Raw genomic sequence first — 16,662 nt, forward strand, 5'->3', positions numbered from 1 at the left:
CCCCTTTCGAGTTCCCGTCCCGTCAGCCCAATCCATCCAATCCGCTCCATCCCGTATCGAGAACCATGGGGGAAAAAAGACTGACAGTAGTTAATAACATCGATATGATATGATATGATGGGGGCCCTATCGGCCTAATCTCCACGTGCAGCATGAGCTGAGCGGGCGGCATTAAAAAAGATGACGACTATTCCGCACACTATCGAGCGCCTAATTCTTGTTCCTGGCGGCCGGGTGGGGGCCCCGTATATGCCTACTAAGAGCTAACCAGACCAAAAAGAAAAAAAAAGAATCCTCCGATGGAAATGAAAATAAGGCCTGGAATTGGCCGCACAGCCAGCCCTGCCCTGCGAGAAAAACCCGGCCCAGGAGCGAAGCCGAACCAGACAAAAACGTGCGCGGACCGGCCAGCAAGTGAGCAAGGGCCACCCCCCAAGCTGCCCAGCTGTGTCGCGTGTTCCCCTTTGGGTGAAGGCGCGGGTTTTTTTATTATTAGCAGGATTTCCCACGCAGCCGCGTCGATCAGGGACATCGCGTCTTGCAGCCGGCCAATAGAAACCAGCCAGGCCGCATTTTGATAATTACAATTAAACCCCCAACGAGCAGACTCGGCACCAAAATGAAATAAATAATAATAATAATAATAGCAACAACATCAATCAGCCTCACCAGCTGTGAACCCCCGGTCCACGGGGCTGCACACACAATTGATGCTAAACAAAGGAACCATATCCACTGGTGCTCCGTAGTAAAGTATATGCCGTGATGGGATCAACAGGACCAACACCCCAATATCTCCGCTCGCATATACGGACGGGCCAGTCTGCTTCTTCTGGTTTCCCGCCTGTCTTATTAGCCGACATGACGCAAGGGGGAGGGGAGGAATAAACGAACTCCCATATATGGGGTTCGTTCGGGATCTTGTTTCTCGGAACCTGGGCGAGCCCACAAAAAAAACAAAGAAGAAACAAAAGGTTCGGCTGTCAGCCAGCCAGTCAGTCCACAAAGCTGTTGATCATCTACCGTTGACGTTGGTGCTAGCTACCTAGGACCAACCAACAAAAAACCCCCGTGCTATTTTCATCCACCACTACGGAGCAAGGTTCGCTCGCTTGCCCATGGCGCCGGGATGTCTGTCGGGCGCGTGGGCGCGTCGCCGGGCGGGGGCCCCACCCTCCGTGCCTCTCCTCTGCGTGCGTGGGCTCTCTGGCTCTCTTTCCCCAATTTTCCGGATCCTGTTCGATGCGCAGGATCACAACCCTCATGGGACCAAGGTTCCATGCACCTCTTACCTGCACCGGGGGCTTGCTGGGCTGGGCTGGGCGGGCTTGCTTGCTTACGGAGTACTGCCTGCTGTGCTTCTTTCCTCCTTCCTTCCTCGTGCCGTACCCGGGCGGCAGCTCTGGGCGGGCGTAATGTAATGTAATGCAATGGTACATACCGCCAGGCCAGCCCGCATGACGGGTGTATTTTGCATGTACATGGCATAGCAGCATTGCAGTAGCTGTGTGGGGACCCTGCAGCCAGCTGCTGCTTGCTTGCTGCTGGCGCAACGCAGAGGGCAGTTAGACATCTGTTGATTTTTTTTTTTGTCTGGTTTGTCGAGATTAGAAGTGGTATCCCGATCTGGCCCGGTGTGATGGGGAGCTGCAGGATCTCGCTCCTGCCACACACTTCTCCCCCCCCCCTCTGCGTGTCTTTCTTGCCTCCTCCACAATCTTTTTTTCGCCTGAGACCAGCGGCAGCCAGGCTCGGGAGGCTGATGCCAGGGGCCGGGGAGGTTGGGAGGGGTGGGGGGAGCCCAGACCCGGACCTCACTTCACCTCGCCGGCCCGCGCGCAACCTCTTTGTGAACCTCTTTGTGAATGCTTACCAACCGGCTGACTCTGGCTGCCTGCTATCCACACGCCCGGCCATCGTCGACTGCTGATCGCCCGGGTTCAAAGTAAAAGCACAAACACCACCACTGTCTCGTCTCAGCTCGGCCGGAGCTTGGCTGGCGTGATATCTACCTGCTCGCCGGGTTTAGGGGCGGGGGGTCAGCGAGCACAGCAGCGAGTCTTCTATCCCACCTTCCCCCTCCTGCTCCAACGTCCGCCTACCGGTCAGGTCAGATCAATTGATGAAAAAGGCCCCGATCTGGTAACTCGATCGCGAACCGACCGAGCCAGCCCAGCTCACGTCATCCGCCGACCGGTTGGCCGGCCTGCCTCCTCCCCCGCGTTGCTTTCCTCCCCTTACTTCCTGCCTCCGCACCTTGGTTGAAACGGGCAACAACACAAAACCCCCGGTCTGCCTGTCCGAATCGGTGACTTTCGGCCGCGGGGCCCTTCTGTCACCCCCTCCCCCCAGCCCAGGATATGCGCAGCCAATGGCGTTGCCCAATTCGATGTTGCTTGCCCTCCCCCCGCGGGCCTTGACCAGCACGCCCCCTCCCGTCACCAGCCTCACGCCTGCGTCTGCCCAGCCCCAGAGCCTGCTGACGGCAAGTATCGGCTGTGGTCGCCGGTAACGCGGCCCCATTGGGGGGTGGGGTGATGAATTGCTGCCTTCTGGTTTTGTTTCTTTCCTTCTTCTCCTTCTTCTCTGGTTTGGAGGAGCTGGCCATCGATTCCTACACGCACAGCCCGTTGCCGGGGCCGCAGCTCATTGACATCTCGTGACATTGCCCCCGCGATGTAACAACGGGAGGACCTGAGCCTGGCAGGAAGAGGGAGAGGGATCAAGAAGCTCCGGCCCTTGTTGAGACCGGAGGGGCTGATGGATAGGCACCGGCCTGTGCGACACGGGCAGCAAGGGGGTTGTCAGTTATTTCTTCATGCTGGTCTCTCTCTTCTTTGGACCGCGCATCAACAACAACAAACATGTAACCAACGTCTATCGGTGAGAGGCGTGCTGCAAGGCTTCTCTGAGACTTGCCCCGGCTTGTGCTGTGGCGAGTGTACCGTGTAGGTGGCCGGCCGTACGCCCGAGCGGAATGCGAAAGCCCCATCCCGCGCGCGCCCTTTCTCCTCATTCCGTCGTCTGATGTTGGTCCATGCCTGTCTGCCTGCTACGTCTTGGAATCCTGCTACTATAACGCGCGTCGTCGAGACCGGACCTGGTCGGCAACGATGCTTCGATCTCGGCCAGTGGAGGCTCTGCTGGGGGGTGTATCGAACCCGGCTCTGCCCACCAGCCAGCCTATTTGTTGCCCCAAGCGGCTTAGCAGTACGAGCCTAGGAGATATAGCCTGTGTGCTTGCTTCTGCTATCGGCAGTGGGGCTGCGAGGCTGCGACCCTATGTGATTGTTCCTGCCCACGCCCAAGTGGCATCATCATCAAAAGATGGGGCCTAATTACCGGGAGGATCCTGCGACTAGTGTTGCGAGAGGCGGGGGCCTTCTGCGGGAGGAAGGCGGGTCGTCGATTTTGCCCACCAGATATATTGACCCCGATCCATCTCCACGGAGGGAAAGGCAGGTGGTGCCCATGTTCTAAGTTTGGCACCCCGAATGCCCAGCTGCCTAGAAAGTGGGGGCAAGGAAGGAGGGCTATAGCAGAATAGCGCACCAACAACAGGACCATCACCCCACAGCATCACACCTTGATATGTCAGATCACCATGAGGCTCAAAGGAACCAGTCTGTTTGGTCCCAGCACGCGGTCCCTGCGTCCAAACTTTCGGGACTACCAGCATGGTGCCGACCAATCACCGAGCTGCGGCGGGAGGAGGAGGTTGGGGGAGGGTGGCCGGAACAGGCCGTTTCTTGTTGTTGACGTTCATGGCAATATCCCGCCACATGGGCGAATGGGCCAGTGAAAGAGCCGGGCTCCGTCGAAAAGGGCTGAAACTGAAACTGACCGCCCTTTCGAGCAGGGCACGTAGGAAGGCTGTTTGTCGCATTCTTGAAGCTTCTTTGGTTTCCCTCCCGCTCGCTTACGGGTCGCGACCTGGTTGTTGGGTGGACATTCCGCCAGGCCGTGGCTAGGCCAGCCCGGCCAGCTCCCAAACTCAATTCGCGCACAGACTACCACCGTTCCCAGGCTGCCAGGGCCTGCAACAGCTTCCGTTGGGGGGATTGGCTTGCTGGTTTGGATCTTTCTGTGCGCGTGGCCACCACATCCAGGCAATTGAACGTCTGTTGGTCCACCGCCGCCCCGTTGAAGGACCCGGGACAGAGGTATTGTCCGGGCTTTGGCCACTGGTTCACATGTCTGGCGTGGCGGGGCAGCTGTGCTCGCGGAGGGATCCCAGACTTCCACATTGCCGTTTCGCGACACGGCGGTGATCTCTTCCCTCTTAGATTCCTGACCTTGTCAACAACGGCACAACGGCAAGAACCTCAAGGGGATCAAACAACAAGAGCGAGGCACATGAGCCTTGGCGCTTGGGGTATGGGCCAGCATAAATGTACGTTGTCATGGTGATGTTTTCCCATGGGCTGTGGGGCGTCACAACCGTAGCCGCCGAGCTGCATGCATGCAGGCTGCAGGATGTCGTTCCAACTGAGAAGGGGACCAAGGGACCTGGGAAGCTTCTTCAACAGTGTATACCTCCATACGTGCTGCCCGATTTGCTTCGGGAAGGGTCATGGCGGTGGCTGTTGTCCAAGTGCATGCAGTGGACCATGAGATCCAAGGTGCCTCAACAATTATCAGACAAGTACCAGGCCACGTTGAGGTAGCTAGAAGGAACGTGGCAGCCGTGGGAGGAGACATGCTTGAGCCGACGCCGACCTCACCAGCCACAGTACTTCCCACCCCTGGTGAAGTTCTGGAAATTATCCTGGGAGCGGGAGCTTCAGCTTGTCAGATTCAGGAAGCTATCCCAGACATCCCCGCTTTGAGACCCCGGCCTCATGTCATAGCGTCCGCTGGGGGTAGCCAGATCCACAGCGGCAGCAACCTCATTCAACCTCAGACCAAGACACCGTCGATCGGCAACGAGAAGTACGGAGATAGACCCACGATAAACGAGAACATCGGAGACATGACTATCCTGATAGTCGAACGAGGGGGAGATCCACGTCGCGCAAATAATTCCCTCGCAGACTAGGGTGCTAAGTCAAGCCGGCAGATTGGTAGAGTGCAGCCCATCCACTTCGGAGCTCGGTAAGCCGCTGGCATGTCAGGCGGAGCAGGCATGGGAGCTGGCGCTGGGCAGCTACTGTAGCTGCCTCTCCTTGTTTTGTCTAGCCTTGCCCTTCTCAGTTCCAAGGATCGTTCTGCGATGGCGGGCCCGTGGAGAAAACGAGGGAATTATCTCAGAATTGGGACATCGAGCCACATCCTGCATCCGGGCAATTGTCCCCATGACAGCCCATGTCAGTGTATACTAGACCTGCACGTCACATGCGAACCAAGGCCAACAGCGGGTCCTTTCTGCGGCTGCACAAGCATGGCATGTTGAGTTTACACGTAGGCTCTGCCGATCTGGGTCCGCGAGGGAGTGGCTGGCCGGGCCGGGCTGGGGCTGTAGGCCCTGCTGTTTTCCTCGGCGAGATGGGATCGCAGCGAAGGACCTGAGGGCAAGAGATGAGGCGCAACCTTCCAGAGATTTTGTTTTTTTGTGTTGACACAAAATCGGACAGATCTCATGTGCTGTGCTGTGCTGCGCGCGCTCGGGCTTGCGTAAGGCAAAAAGCACTTGCGACTTGTTGACTTGACTTTCGTGGCCGGCCGGCCCGGAGACGTCACGGTAGCAACGGTGGCAATGGCCGCATGCTAGCAGACACATTAAGCATTGGATGCTCCTAGCTAGGTGCTGGCATCTGCTACAAGCCTCCCGCTTGCTATTTCCTCTTCAAGTCGCCGCTTTCATGGCCGCTCTGGCCTTAGGCTTTGGTACTCCTATGATGACAACCCGTTGAGCACGCAGAAAGGGAATGCGTGTGGCCGCTAGGAGATGGAAACCGGGTGCAAGGGAAGCTCGGTGTGGTGCAACTTCGCCACACGCGCGAAAGCGTCCATAAGCGACGTATTCAGAACCTGGCTTTCTCGTGTTGCCAGTCTGTTGTGCTTGTCGGATTCTTGCCATATGCTGTGTCGTGGCGTCCATTGTTTGTCGGTTTTTGTCGTGCCTCGTTGCAGCGGCGGCGGCAGGGCGCGCACGCACATATCGGGACCGATTCGTGGACCCATGAGTGCCGGGATTGTGATAATCCCATTGCCTCCCTGCCTCCCTGGGCTGGGCCGAGCTGGACTGGGCTAGCGATCAGAGGGGACCCTCGGAGCAGAGGCATGCGACGGTGACAGCCATTGGGGAAAGGGGCTTGTGCAGTATGCGCCCTTGAGAGCACGGGCTGTTGGACGCCGGGAGTTGCATCGTGGCGAGCGTCTTGTTGCTGCTTTCATATGTGTCAGGCTGAAATATTAAGTGGGTTCGTGAGAAAGGGCGCAGTCGGGGGTCCGCGGTACATCTATGCGCGAGGGCACGGAAGCTGTCAACAATGTCATTGAACGGCATGGCACATATGCTCGCCGCTGTTTGAGAGTTGCCATGTGCACGGTGGATAGTTAGGGCCGCAGCTGGCCCGTCCGGCGACCTTGTCTCTTGTTTATCTTGCCCATATTGGGGGGGGGGCCGTTGGTGGGTTACGTGAATTCTATGTTTGTGGCGACGTGGCAGGGTGTGTCTCTGATGAGGGTAGTGAGTGGCTATGCAATTCTGATTCGTCCCGTCTTTTCTCTTGTCATCCCATGTCATCACTGTATCTTGGTGATACTCGCTGCTGTGACGGTGTGTCCATGCCAGATGGATGGGTGACGAGCACAACTTGTTCCTTTTTTGAGAGGCGAGCCTGTGGCCCTGGCTGTTCTGGATGTGTTTGATGGTGCGATGTGACGTTTTGCTGCATTAGGTATGTATCAGGAATTGAGAGGCTTGTCTTGGATGTATACGTATTTTGTTTACCCTGCCAATGCAGTAGCATGCGTGCAGAGAAGCCGGCGTGGAGCCCTCGCTTCGGGATGACTTTACAGTTTGTCGAGCCGATAAACGGGTCCAGCTCCCGGTCGAGTACGACCCTGAGCCCATACGTGCTGTATTATTTGGTAAGCAACGTCTGCACTTGGGGATATGCCCGAGATGACAGGAGGGAAGTGGCTCCCGCTGATAAAAGTCTCGGCTTGCTCGATATCACACACAACAAAGAGAGAGAGGGGGGGAGCAGGCGGGCCGCTCGTGCGAAGATAGGCCCTGGCGGGCTGCGTGAGACCTTGCAACAACTGCGACGACGTTGGACAGGCCGGGGAGGGCAAACGTGTGCGCTAATTAGACACAGAGGCCCGAAGAATTGCGGACCGAGGCATGCTTGCCCAGCAGGGACTTGTCGCCTTCTCACAGACAAGGAAGCAGGGTGAGGAAGGCTGGGTGACGCGAGATCAACTCAGGGGCCCGGTCTTGGAGAGAGAGCACGCAGGTCTGGCCAGCCCTAAGCTGCACCAGGGTCACAAGTGTCAAGGTGGTCGAAACCTTGTGCGGGCCAATCGAGAGCGGGCGTCTGAGGTGCAGCTGGTCTGTCAGAAAACCTTCTCCGCGCCGCGAGGGTGGCTCTGATGGGCAGATGTGTGGCAGATGTATAGGCTTCCTTTTGCCAGCGCATGATGCGTCGGGCGATTAGCAGATTAGGTGGACGAACTGGTCCAGCTGCCGGGACGGACCTTGCTGGAGGCTTTTGTAGCGGCAAGCCTGGGCAGAACAGGCAGGCTGGCGCTTGGGATTCCGAGCATGGAAGCAGGGCGCCCCCGGGCCTGGCTGGAGGCGGCGCAGAGGGGATTGATTAGCTGCAGGCGTGCAGATTGTCGAATGCAGGGCGTTGATCAGTACTCGGTGATTCTGCAAATTGATAGGTCTCAGCCAGCGCGGCGCTATTGTTGTTTCGATGCAGGTCAGATCGGTCAAGTCTCGTCTACGCGATTGCTCGAGTCTTGCGTGCTTTGCCTCTCGACTCTCGGACCTGCGGCTGCTGTCGACTTGGCTGGTGAGCGAGGGCGGCCCACACAATGACGCGATGATGAGAGACGGAGTTCGCAGGTTTGGTTAGTGGCCCTGTGGCTCCTCCCTCCTATGTGGCTTCCAAGGTTTATGGCCATAGTTACGGTGTAGAGACCAGGAGGGGCGGAAGCCGGCTAGGGGGGGAGGAGCCTGGGAGCCTGGGAGCCAGGTCGGCATGTCGGCTACCGGAATGTCTCTTGACAGTGCCATCTTTGTCCGCAGTCGTGGGTGCTGATACCGAGCTGCGAGAGTACAGAGTAGTACTGTGTAGTGGTTGCGCAGTGGCTGTTGGCATCTGGGCTCCTGGCTCTGCGACTCTGTCTCGTCACTCGTGGATGCCCTTGCCGCAGATGCAGCTTGAGATTATCCCATATGAGACGCCAGCTATATATTGCTTAGCCTCGGAAATACCGCCTAACTGGCGCGCATGCATGTGGCCTGGGATCAGTCGCCCAGAACCGCCAGCCATCATGTACGGAGTAGGCTGGCAGGTTGGCAGGCTGGCAGGCTGGCCGGTAAGCCGCCGGTGGTGATGGCTGAGGCGGTTGGATAGATTGTGCGAGGTGTGCGTGTTTCTTGCTTCCACCCACTCTGCTGTGGGTCTTGGTCTCCCTCTTTTTTTCTCGCTGTGTGCGCTGATGATGACGCTGAGTCGAGTGAGGGTCGATGCTGATGCAGGCAGCGAGACACAAGGCGCACCATTCCGAACCGTTCCGCCCCGTTTTCTGGTACCTGTCGTCTTGTGGCCTCAGGCTGCAGCTGAAATCAAGGAATCGAGGCAGGTGCCAAAAGACGGGCAATGGCCAGGATGGCTGGATGGGCGAAACAGAAAGGCAGGCTCCAAAGCGCACCAAGCAAGGTATGGTAAATGCAAATCCGGGGGATCTGGAAAAGCAGGCACCCCCCTGCCCCTCCGGGGATGGTGCTGTTTCCAAGTTTGTTGACTTGTTCCGACAATTGTATACTGCGGGTCTCTGGCAGTCTGGCAGTCCTGGCTGGCTGGCAGTGGGCAGTGGGCAGCTGTTGGCTGTTGCGCTTTCTGGTTGTTTTGCTGGGTCCCGCGGTGTGATATCAAAGTACCACGACGCGGGAGGGTACTTGCGCATTGGCCCCGGGCTCGCGGTGCGGCAAGGTCACTGCTCCTATCCAGTGACATGGTGCTGCCCCGGCCGCTCCTTGCTTTGCTGTCGTGTGTACATATGTAATAGTAATAGTATCCCGTACAGCCGCTCCACTCCCGCCTCCTTCGACACAAGATGCGGACACGCACAGCAAATACACACAGACCAGGCGTGGGATTCGAAAAGAAGGGGGCGAGAGGAGAGGAGAGGAGGTCGTAGGCAGATGGCAGAAACAAAGTCCCCAACCTCCAACATGCGCAGGGAGACTCCAGGGAGACCTTGGAAAAGCATTGGCAAGCATCGCACCCGCATTGAGGCCCCGGTTCCCTGTCGCAATAATAATTACTGCTTCTGCTTTATACCTCTCGATGTGGTGTCGCTTGCTGTGCTCCTGGGCCTTGAATCCATTGGCGCCCACGGCCTGCGTATCTGGGCACTTTCTTAGTCGGGCTAGCCTGGATGATGGGCTGCAGCTGAGAGGATCCATTGCTGGCCGCCCTGCTGCCCACTCGCCTACTCGCTCGCCCACTGTCCGTCCCCATTGATTGACCAAGGAACGCGGGAAAGTCGATCGATTCCAAACAGAAAAAAAATAATACACACGACCGGCGACATCCAGCTGTCCAGTCCTATTAGGCCAACTGCATCCTCTTCTGACTGACTAACCGACCAGCCAGCCAGCCAGCCAGCCAGCCAGCCAAACTTCGCCCCTCGACTAAGAAAGACTCGACTGGCTTGGACTCGGCTCATCAATCTCAACTCCTCGAATTGACTCGACCCGGCCCTTGGACGAGGCCAACTACTTACTCCTCCGGCAGCTGCCCCCCCACCGTCACGACATCGTCCTCGGCCGCTCCCTCTCCGTTTCTCTCTGTCTCTCGACACGCCCAGGGACACTGACACACCACCACCACCACCACCACAACAACAAACAACAACAGGTGGGACCAATACCGTGTACGTCGGTCAATTGCAACTCCAAGAAGACGAAACAGCACAGCTCCACAACAGAGAACAAACAGCAGAGGGCAGAACCTCACGGCGCAGGACCACTTGCCGTCTGCACCATTCCCATCTCGTCAACCCCGATTCATCTTTCATCTCACCCACCCAGATCGGGTTGTTTCCTCGCAGCCAGGAGGAAGCAAGTAGGATCTGGATCTGGCCCACTCTTGCCGATGACCTTTGCATTCCCCTGCCTTACACTGCTACACTGCTGTGCCCTGGACTGGACCGCGCCGTATTTACACCACTCCTCGCCCGGCCCTCGCTGTACATAGACCACCCAGTACATAGCCCAGGTACCGTCTCTGGCCCAGGTGTATGTTCCCTGTCTGTACGTACCTTTGTACCTCTACTCTCTACTCTACCTCGACTTCTACCTCTCCCCGTCCTCGGTACGTATGCGGTACAACGGTCTCTCTATCTCTCTCCATCCCAGGCTGGTGGTTCCTTACCCTCACCATCCCTCCCCGCTGCTGCCCACCACCTACTCCTCCTTCCTTACGTTGGGTCTACTTCAGTCTTGTCTCACGACATCGCCCTCTTCTCACTTCCACCTTCTCTCGCCCACCATCACTCTTTTTTTTTGTTTTCTCTTTCTTCGTGTGTCTCCTTTGTATTTCTTTCCAGATCTGGGCCCCCCATTCGCCGCTGTCAGTAACGTGTCAGACCCGTGGCCCAAGACCCGTTCAACCACCCCCCCCTCTCTTGTCACTCCTGACGCCGCGCATGAACTCACCAGCCTACACGTTACCCACGTCCACCGCCCACCCCAGCCAGTAAGGTGCCTTGCCCACATGGGCTTCTCAATGCCAGCTGCTGTTGTTCCCCATCATCTTACATTACACCGCATTGCTTGCATTTGCTTGCATTGTTTTCTCGTCTCGCCCTCGTCCTCCTGTGGGTCAACCGCGGCCGCTGACACAGCCAATCTCTAGACGCTGCCATTTGGGACAACAGCATTAATTGACCGCAGACCACAGTTCTGCCCCATCTCAGCACTACTGTTCAACAACACACCCCCCTCGCCCTTCGACCTGTAATCCGACCACTTGCCTGGATCACGCACTGGATTTCTTCGAACCCGACCAGATAATGCAATGACGATGCGAATCGCGACCAAATCGAGCCCCCGATCCCCTTCGTCCCCACCCCTTTCCCACGGCTGCGGCTCGTTCAGATAACTCTAAGCGGCCACTATGCAGACAGTCCCAAGCGTAAGTGTCTACTCAAATGCTTCGGCCTGTTTTTTTGTGTGTGCGGTGCTCGGCCCTCTGTCCAGTCCAGATGGACGGCACAGACGTGGGGATTTCACTCGGCCAGCAATTACGGTCCGGCCAAATGCGGATCGCCGCCGGTGCAAAAAGCTTACAAGCCTCTCCGCCCAAAATCTTGTCCAAGTGCCATGTTATGTGATTTAGGCTTTGCCGGGCCAAGGTGCAAATTATGAGTGGCTGCTGACCGTTCGGCTTTTGTTGTAACAGCTTGTTGGGACCGGCACCGTCGCTGCCGCTGCCGCTGCCGGCCTTGTCTTCGGCCAACCTACCGAGTCGCCCACGCCCTTGTCGCCCCGACCATCCTCACCTCTGAAGAGGAAGTTGTTTTCCGATTTCAGCTTCGACAACCCCCGATCATCACCCACCCCCCCGCCCCTCTCGCCACAAGGGACCAGCCCCGCCCCGTTCCCCCAACTCGCCGAGGCCGACCAGTACGACCAGCAGCACCAGCATCCTTCACCACTGACATCCAACCCCGTCAACATCAGCCCGGCCACCGCCTCGCAGACCACCCCTCTCAAGTCTAGCAGCCGCCGGCTTTCCACCATACGTGCGACCGAGGTGGCAGCTATCGACACCGGCCGGGACTCGATCTCGTCGCACGGCTCGTGGATGAGGAGACTCTCTTTGCGGCCTCAATCACAACATGGGAGTGTGCGCTCCATTGCCGAGCAAGACTCGGCTGTCTTCTACTCTCAAGGGTCGGGGCCGTCCACATTGTCTCCCACGGGCTCTGTGGCCCCCCAACTGCCAGCCCCCAACAAGCTGGTAAAACGGCCAGGGGCAGAGAGCATCTTCGCAAGGCGCGGCTCTCGTATACAAGTCCCGAGCCTTCGACGACCCGCAACGAGTCACCAACGATCTGTCACCATCCAGCAGGTCCCCTTCTCCCCATCGCCCGCAACCGCGAGAGATGGTGTCTCGCCTGGTCAGCCATTGCGTCCGAGAGCCTCGACGACCGGTCGACCGAACAATGCGCCATGGAGATTGCAAGAGGTTGCTTCTGGCTGGACATCGTACTTTCACGCGAGGAGGGTGAGGGCATCGAGACGGAAAACCGTGGTTACACCCATTGCGCCTAGCGTTGAGGGCAGCAGCCCAGTGGAGTCACAATTACCAGGCACACGGATCCACTTACAGCGTGGCGGCTCGTTACTTGCGCCCTATCTTGTGAATCCTGAGGTGATTACTGGTGACCCCTTGATGATGGCACCGGTGGAACGTGAGCCGGAGTCGGCTCTGCCCGCAGAAGCTGCAACTTCATTGCGGCAGAGCGCGCTGGACTCGAAAGAGCCTGGCGATTCATCAGAAAAGACACCAACCAAGGGAAGTCGACGCTCGCTTTCTTCGCAGTTTGGTGCATCAGGTGGTTGGATAGCGAGGGCGAGCAGTCTGCGTCGGCCAAAGAGGAACTCTTTAGATCACGCCGGAGGAAGGCGTTATGCATCGGATCCGACTTCCACTTCACCCAAGGCCACTCGTTCCAACGGGGCGAGGGCGGATATGGAGGCACTGTTCACGCCTCCTTTGTCCGCATACAAGGACGAAAGTCAGAACACGGCTAGGTCAGTGTCTCAGGAGCCGAGGCGTGATATTTTGGCGTCCATCCCCCCCTTGTCGCGATTGTCAAGCTTTCATCTCGATTTGTCCAAGATGGGGCCGTCTCCTCCACACTCTGCAGGACTCCAGGCACCGAGCCCCATTCAAATCAGCCCCACGACTGCGCCACAAGGTGCACTGTTCTCATCTCATAGTAGGGCGGTCTCGAAGGAAGGCGCATCCACTCTGGCTGGGTCTGAGATGTCGGTGCCTGGGTTGGCCTCGGGCGACGACGATGACACAGATTATAAGAGTGATGCGGTTTTCGACTCTTTCAGGACTAATGACTCAAACCGCGTGAGAGTGGTCGAGACGCCCCTGGATTCGATGTTTGACGAGTCGCCTCTTGGCACACTGGGAAATGTGAAGGCGAAGAGGCTTTCGATACAGGAAATTCTTGGAAACAACTGGGACGGAGACACCAGGATCATGGAGGAGGATGAAGGGTCCTCAACTCCAATCCGTGGGATACACGGCCCACACATCGCCGACGATAGCGACGGTGCCGACGACCGAGCAACCGAGATTGCCAAGTTCCAGATCTCGATTGGCAACAACGCCCGAAACTTTGGCAGGCTGTCACTGGATACTACCGATGATGACTTTGACTGGGCCAGGGACGATGAGGATGTTTTGAGCAACCCACTGTCGCCGCCTACGAGCTCCGTCAACTCGCGAAGAGGTGTGAGCCCTCAACTGCGGACAGCTTTGGCTAACATCAGTGGCAATGCCACTCCTGATTCCTACACGACTGGGGTCGCAACCGAGCGCCCGCGAAGCAATGTTTTCGATTGGAGCGAACCATCTCATGACAAGGCCGACGACAGCTTCACTCGTCCGAGGACTGCCCACGGCAAGCAAGAGCTGGATTTGCGGGGCGGACGCCCACCAGTCCGGCCCAGCGCCCACGTCCGCAGCCAGAGCGTGCCTGTTGTTGAACCAGTAGATATCGTCAAGGGCACGCCAAAATTTGGCACGTGGGGACTCAGTGCGAAGAATGCCAGCGAAGACTGGGATGACGACTTTGAGTTTGACGAGGGTAGCACCAGTGGCTCGGGCCCGAAGAACCCAGTCCAGGCCTTGTCCATGAGCGTGCCTCCTTCCATCCAAACCGCACAGGCGACCGTCAAGGCACACTCAGGCCACATCCGAGAGCTGTCGTTACTTGTTGACAGCCTCAAGCGCATCTGCAGGCAAGGTCGGGAGTTGAATCTGCTGAATGGTCAGAGTGCCTTGTTGTGGAAGGAAGCAGAGAACATCATCGCACTGGCATCACCGGATGAAGATGATGTGGATGACAACGAAGCGGACGGAGACTCCTCTGACTCCCAGCCCTCCCCTGTCGACGAACGGTTCTTGGATGGAGGCTTTGATGCCGCGTCCTTGGACCGGGCCGACGATAGTTCCGACGGCCATGAGCCCGACATCCCTAAGAACGCCGTGATACGGGAGAGGCAGGTCGTGCGTCGTCGGTCTGTGTTTTCCCCGGATGATGACATCTTCGGTAACACTTGGTCACTGGAGAAGGAGAGCACCAGGCCACACACCCCGAGGACCCCAGACCGCGTCAGGGAATTCCACACCCCGGACGGCGCCGTTGTATCCTCTGTGATCGCCGCCATGGAGCAGCAGCGGAGCCTGCCCGGTCGTCGTCAAGAGTCTCCTCTGAAGCCGTCCAAGGCTAAGCTCTTCTTCGACACGAACAGCCTTCACGAGCTCGTCAGGCGCGCAAGCAGCGTTTTCCACACCCTGTCTGACATCGTCCGCAAGGAAGAACTTCTCTCGATGAGCCCCCAGGCCACACCCACGAGGCTTGATCGCGTCCGGCCCGGCCACGGCGGCAGCCCAGCCTTCACACGGGTCTTCACGGACCCTGATACGAGTCCACCACGACACCTGGTCAGGAGCCAGAAGAGCCACTCGCCACTGCCCCGCAGCTCCCTGGATTCAGGTCTGAATCAGCGCATGCAGATGATGACGGTCAGCTAGAAACGAGCGCATCGCCACCAAACCACGCCGCCACACTTATATAATGTTTGATAACACGCCCACGCGAACAAGAAACCCCTCGTCCGCACCCCATCATCGGTATCGGTAACGGCGGCCGCACCAATTGTACATGTACGAATACTTAAAAGCTAAATCATTTTCGCCTGTGATTTTCTCCTTCGGACGGCGGTTCATTTGCATAGCAGCCACGGAATCGGAAAAAGCCCTGGCCTGGCGGTCTGGTACACGGCAAAAAGAGCCCATTGTTTTTCATCATAGCAACTGCAGCAGATCTGCTTTCTCGGGAAGTGAAGCAAGCGGTAATACCAACAAGTCAGAGATGGACGATTTCATTTTACAACTGTCTACAAGAAATGGTTCCCCCCCCCCCCCATCGGTAGCCTCACTCCTAGGCAGGCCGGCCTAGCATCAGGGATCTGGGCGGCACTGGACGGCACTGACCGTCACTGGGCTGCGGGAGGTTGATGGCGGGGAGGGGGAAGGTACAGAAAGGGCCGACACGGCAAGGTACCACCGAGTGAGAAATGATTCGGGATTTGCTTGTGGGAATACGGAATAAGGGAACAGGGAAAGGGATCGGTCAGGTCGGTTCAGGCAAGGTGTTTTGGTTTTTCCCGCCAGCAATCGGAAGCATCATGGTCGATGTATGCATGGAGCTTCTCTCATGGCTTTTGTATTCCCAAGGCTGACTTGTGTCATTTTGTTTTAAAACTCACTTTTTTTTTTTCGTCTTTCGTGGTCAGTACTCATTCATAGTCATGGGCTCTCCAGTCCGCTCCCATGAGAGCGGGTGGATGCAGCCAGCCCCACGAGGGCGTGTATGGAAATAGACAGGCTACTGATGGCTGCGCGAGACACACTTGTTCCTCCTAAACTACGGTAGATGCTTTTGCTGCTTTTCGGCACCGTGAGATTATGTGGCTTGTGTTGGATTTTACACGACACGGTGATGTGCCGATGGTGGCGGCATTGCATGCCACCACCGTTGGCATGCCCCCCCCTCGATGCAGAGCGAGCTCTTGAGAGCTGAATAGATACTCACTAGATAGTGAATACCGGCGGAAAAGCAGGGGGCAATGTGGTGTGGCGCAAAGGAGGGTGTTTGGGGGCGGCGCCGTGGGTGGGTGTGTGTGTCAGTGAGACGACCGACGCGCTTGTGTGCATGCATGACTGCTCAGGCGCGACTGTCCGTCCGCCACTCACTCACTGGTTTTGTCTTGTCTTGGGCGGCTTGCTGTCGTATGTGGCTGATTCTATAGACACCAGTTCTTGCTGCTTAGGCCCCTTTTCTCTCTCTCTGGGCGGCTGGCTGGCTGTTTTGCTCGGCGGTTGGATGGATGGTTGGGCGGGCGTCTGTCTGTCTCTGCGTCGTTTGGTGTTTACATTGGGCTCTAGCTGCCGCGCGCTTACGGTGCCGTCCCTCCCCTCCCTCCTGTGCTACATACTACTGCAGTTGAAACAGCGAGTTTCTTGCGTATCGGCTGCGTCTGCGGCTGCGTCTAGTAGGTTCGCAAACTATGTCTGAGCTCTGCATTCGCGCCTGTCTCGGGTTGGTTGGATGTGGTCTCCTATTCAGTGGGAGTGGACGGGCGAGGCGACCTTTTGACTCCTTGGCACTCTGTTTGTCGCTTTCCATGGGCGACTTCAACAACTGCTATGCGGCCATGTACCTGTG

The 16,662-nt window shown here is 57.5% G+C and overlaps 2 protein-coding genes across 2 annotated transcripts; both read left to right on the forward strand.

The window, feature by feature from the left end:
- The first annotated feature begins 4,447 nt into the window (after positions 1 to 4,447).
- KVR01_012524 (uncharacterized protein) lies at positions 4,448 to 6,717 on the forward strand. The gene has a single exon (XM_044794617.1). It carries the CDS (start codon positions 4,574 to 4,576, stop codon positions 5,036 to 5,038), a length of 465 nt encoding a protein of 154 aa, XP_044638335.1. The 5' UTR covers positions 4,448 to 4,573; the 3' UTR covers positions 5,039 to 6,717.
- Positions 6,718 to 10,616: 3,899 nt separating this feature from the next.
- On the forward strand, positions 10,617 to 15,842 carry KVR01_012564 (uncharacterized protein). Its single transcript, XM_044790397.1, has 3 exons — positions 10,617 to 10,880; positions 11,040 to 11,318; positions 11,586 to 15,842. The coding sequence occupies exons 2-3, from the start codon at positions 11,301 to 11,303 to the stop codon at positions 14,964 to 14,966; spliced, it is 3,399 nt and encodes a 1,132-aa protein (XP_044638375.1). The 5' UTR covers positions 10,617 to 10,880; positions 11,040 to 11,300; the 3' UTR covers positions 14,967 to 15,842.
- The last annotated feature ends 820 nt before the right edge of the window (positions 15,843 to 16,662 follow it).

The sequence above is a fragment of the Diaporthe batatas genome, assembly GCF_019321695.1.
Source record: "Diaporthe batatas strain CRI 302-4 chromosome Unknown Contig00020, whole genome shotgun sequence".
NCBI classification, from domain to species: domain Eukaryota; kingdom Fungi; phylum Ascomycota; class Sordariomycetes; order Diaporthales; family Diaporthaceae; genus Diaporthe; species Diaporthe batatas.